Consider the following 2330-nt stretch of genomic DNA (forward strand, 5'->3'; position numbering starts at 1 on the left):
TTTTTTTTATTATTACAAGAGATGAAAATGAAATGTTTGCAGAAAACAGTCGAACTGTTTCAAATCTTTTTATTTTCTTATTTTTCTTATTTGTGTTTAAAAATGTAGGCCTATATATGTATGCATATTACTTGTATGCATATTGGTTCAGTGCATAGTATTTATACGTATATGCATAAGAATGTGCATTTACAATGTGATATAACTTCCTGTGTTAAATGTATATTAACTTGAGAAGCAGTATTCAAGATATTTGTCCTTGGTCACTCATTATTTCGAAGGAGGATTAAGTAAAAGATGGCATAAGGAGTACATTTTTTTTGGAAAAATAATATAAAAACTATTATCTAATTAAACATAAAACAAAAACAACACAAAGGAACTCTTAACGTCGCCAATCGGGGTGGAACATATCAAAAAAGAGTTAACTCAACAACTGAAAAAGGGACCGTATTTATTGATTTTTTATTCTATTTTATTGATTTACTCATCAGCGACGGACTGGCCGCGACGAAGTCGAGCAAATTCCTCGAATTCGATGTTGTCAGTAGACTGCATCTTGCGCAGTGACCCCTTGGAGGAGGTGGGGTCAGGGTGCATCAGCTTGAAGGGCAGGTCAGCAGTCAGGTCACCACCAATGGCGCCGCAGTTCAGCTTCACACGGAGAGAGTAGGACACGATAATGCCCAAGGCGTCATTGACGTTCTTACCTTCTGCTACGATGGTAGAGGATGCCAAGTTGGCGTCCTGGTCCTTCATTTGGCCGTCGAGGGCGATGCCGAAGCGTCGCTTGTTGACGGACGCAACAGGGTTGAGGGAGAAGTTCTTGGTGAGGTTGCATCCTGGGGTGATGGGACATCCTTCACGAGACTCGAGTGAAGCCACGACTCGGCTGAAGTGAGTGTTGGTCATGGTGACCTCCACGTGCTGCACAACCTCAGCCTTCATGTTCTTCACGGTCTTCTTGGAGACGTTGTTGATGGACAGACGAGCATCGATATTCTGGCCATGGAAATAGACGTCGCGGTCCAGGGTGACCTCAAGGTTCAGCTTGCCAGGAGAGAGCGTGAAGCTCTTGCTTACCAGGGTCTGGGGCTGGCGGTTGCTGGGTTCAACAGGAGCAAACTGGACCTTTCGAACGGCAAAGCTGACGGAGTTCCGCTTGTGAGGACGTTCCTCCTTGCGGTCAGCAACGTACAGCCTGAGATCGTAGATCACACCAAGAGGCTGGCTCTGTAGGAAAGCGAGGGAAGTAGGTGTTAGAGTGAATTTAGAAACAAAAATGATTATCTAGCATAGTCTACAATTGCAAACTGTACTAGATGTAGGTAATTGTTCATTTTGATTAATAATGCGTTGACCTATATTTGAGGCACTAAAATAAGTAGGTAAATGTGGAGTGCATGGCACACGTACGGTATCCTCATTCCCGCTGTCGAGAGAGACGGAGCAGGGAGCGTTCTGGGGAAGTGTCACGCTGATGGGGTAGGCGTTGGCACCCAGCTTCTTGATGAGTCGTTCCTGGACATCAGTCATTTGGACGTCTCCAGCATGGGGAGCGACCTCGGTGTTGACGAGCTCGAGCTCCTTGCTGAAGTGAAGTCCCATGACCTCATCCTCTTCGCGACCGTAGCGGTACGTGACCGCCACGCGCGCGAAGACTCTCCTTCCTCGCAGGTAATCATGGTCCACAACAACCACACCGTCCACAGGGGAGGTGTGGGTGATGTGGTCCACGAAGTCCCGCCGACTTAGATACGCGGTGACCTTACCTAATGAAGAGAGATAAAACAATAATTAAAATCGTTTTAGACTAGTGTCTTTAGAAGGATATTGGCTGTTGAATCACATTATAAGATATAGGATATATACCTTTCTCATTGGCTTGCCAAGAGGCGTCGTTTGATTCATCATTAATGATTTTTCGACGTCGCAACTAAGGTGCACATCCATAATGATACCAGTGATATGCACTCTTTACGAATGGAATTACAATATATTTTCAATATCCATTGACTTTTGAAGAAAATTACACTTTTTCATATTGCAGTCACAGCACGTCTGATAATCCTATATGTATGCAGAGTATCAGCCTTGCATTGAAAACAAACTATTGCTAGACTAAAATCCACATGGCAACAAGTAGGTTTAGTTGTAAAACACGATGCGCCATATCTATGACAACACTTCCAAACGCCAAAGGAGGGCCAGTGAAAGAGCGAGAAAAAATAGATGGACAGAATGCAAGCCAATTACACCTGCCTTTATTCCACAAACAAGATAGGGACCAGAGATGACACGATATATATGACGGCTAACAGGATCTACTT

At 44.2% G+C, this 2330-nt stretch overlaps 1 protein-coding gene across 1 annotated transcript in view; it reads right to left on the reverse strand.

Moving 5' to 3' along the window:
• Positions 1-303: 303 nt before the first annotated feature.
• The window catches only part of LOC119589534 (arrestin homolog), a 2225-nt gene continuing 198 nt past the window's right edge, over positions 304-2330 (reverse strand). The window contains exons 2-3 of the mRNA XM_037938134.1: positions 1417-1772; positions 304-1233 (exon numbers count right to left, since the gene is read on the reverse strand). Coding sequence (XP_037794062.1) covers positions 484-1233; positions 1417-1772 — 1106 coding nt within the window. The 3' untranslated portion in view covers positions 304-483. The remainder of the gene's footprint in view (positions 1234-1416; positions 1773-2330) is intronic.

This window comes from Penaeus monodon, chromosome 25, assembly GCF_015228065.2.
Source record: "Penaeus monodon isolate SGIC_2016 chromosome 25, NSTDA_Pmon_1, whole genome shotgun sequence".
NCBI classification, from domain to species: Eukaryota; Metazoa; Arthropoda; class Malacostraca; order Decapoda; family Penaeidae; genus Penaeus; species Penaeus monodon.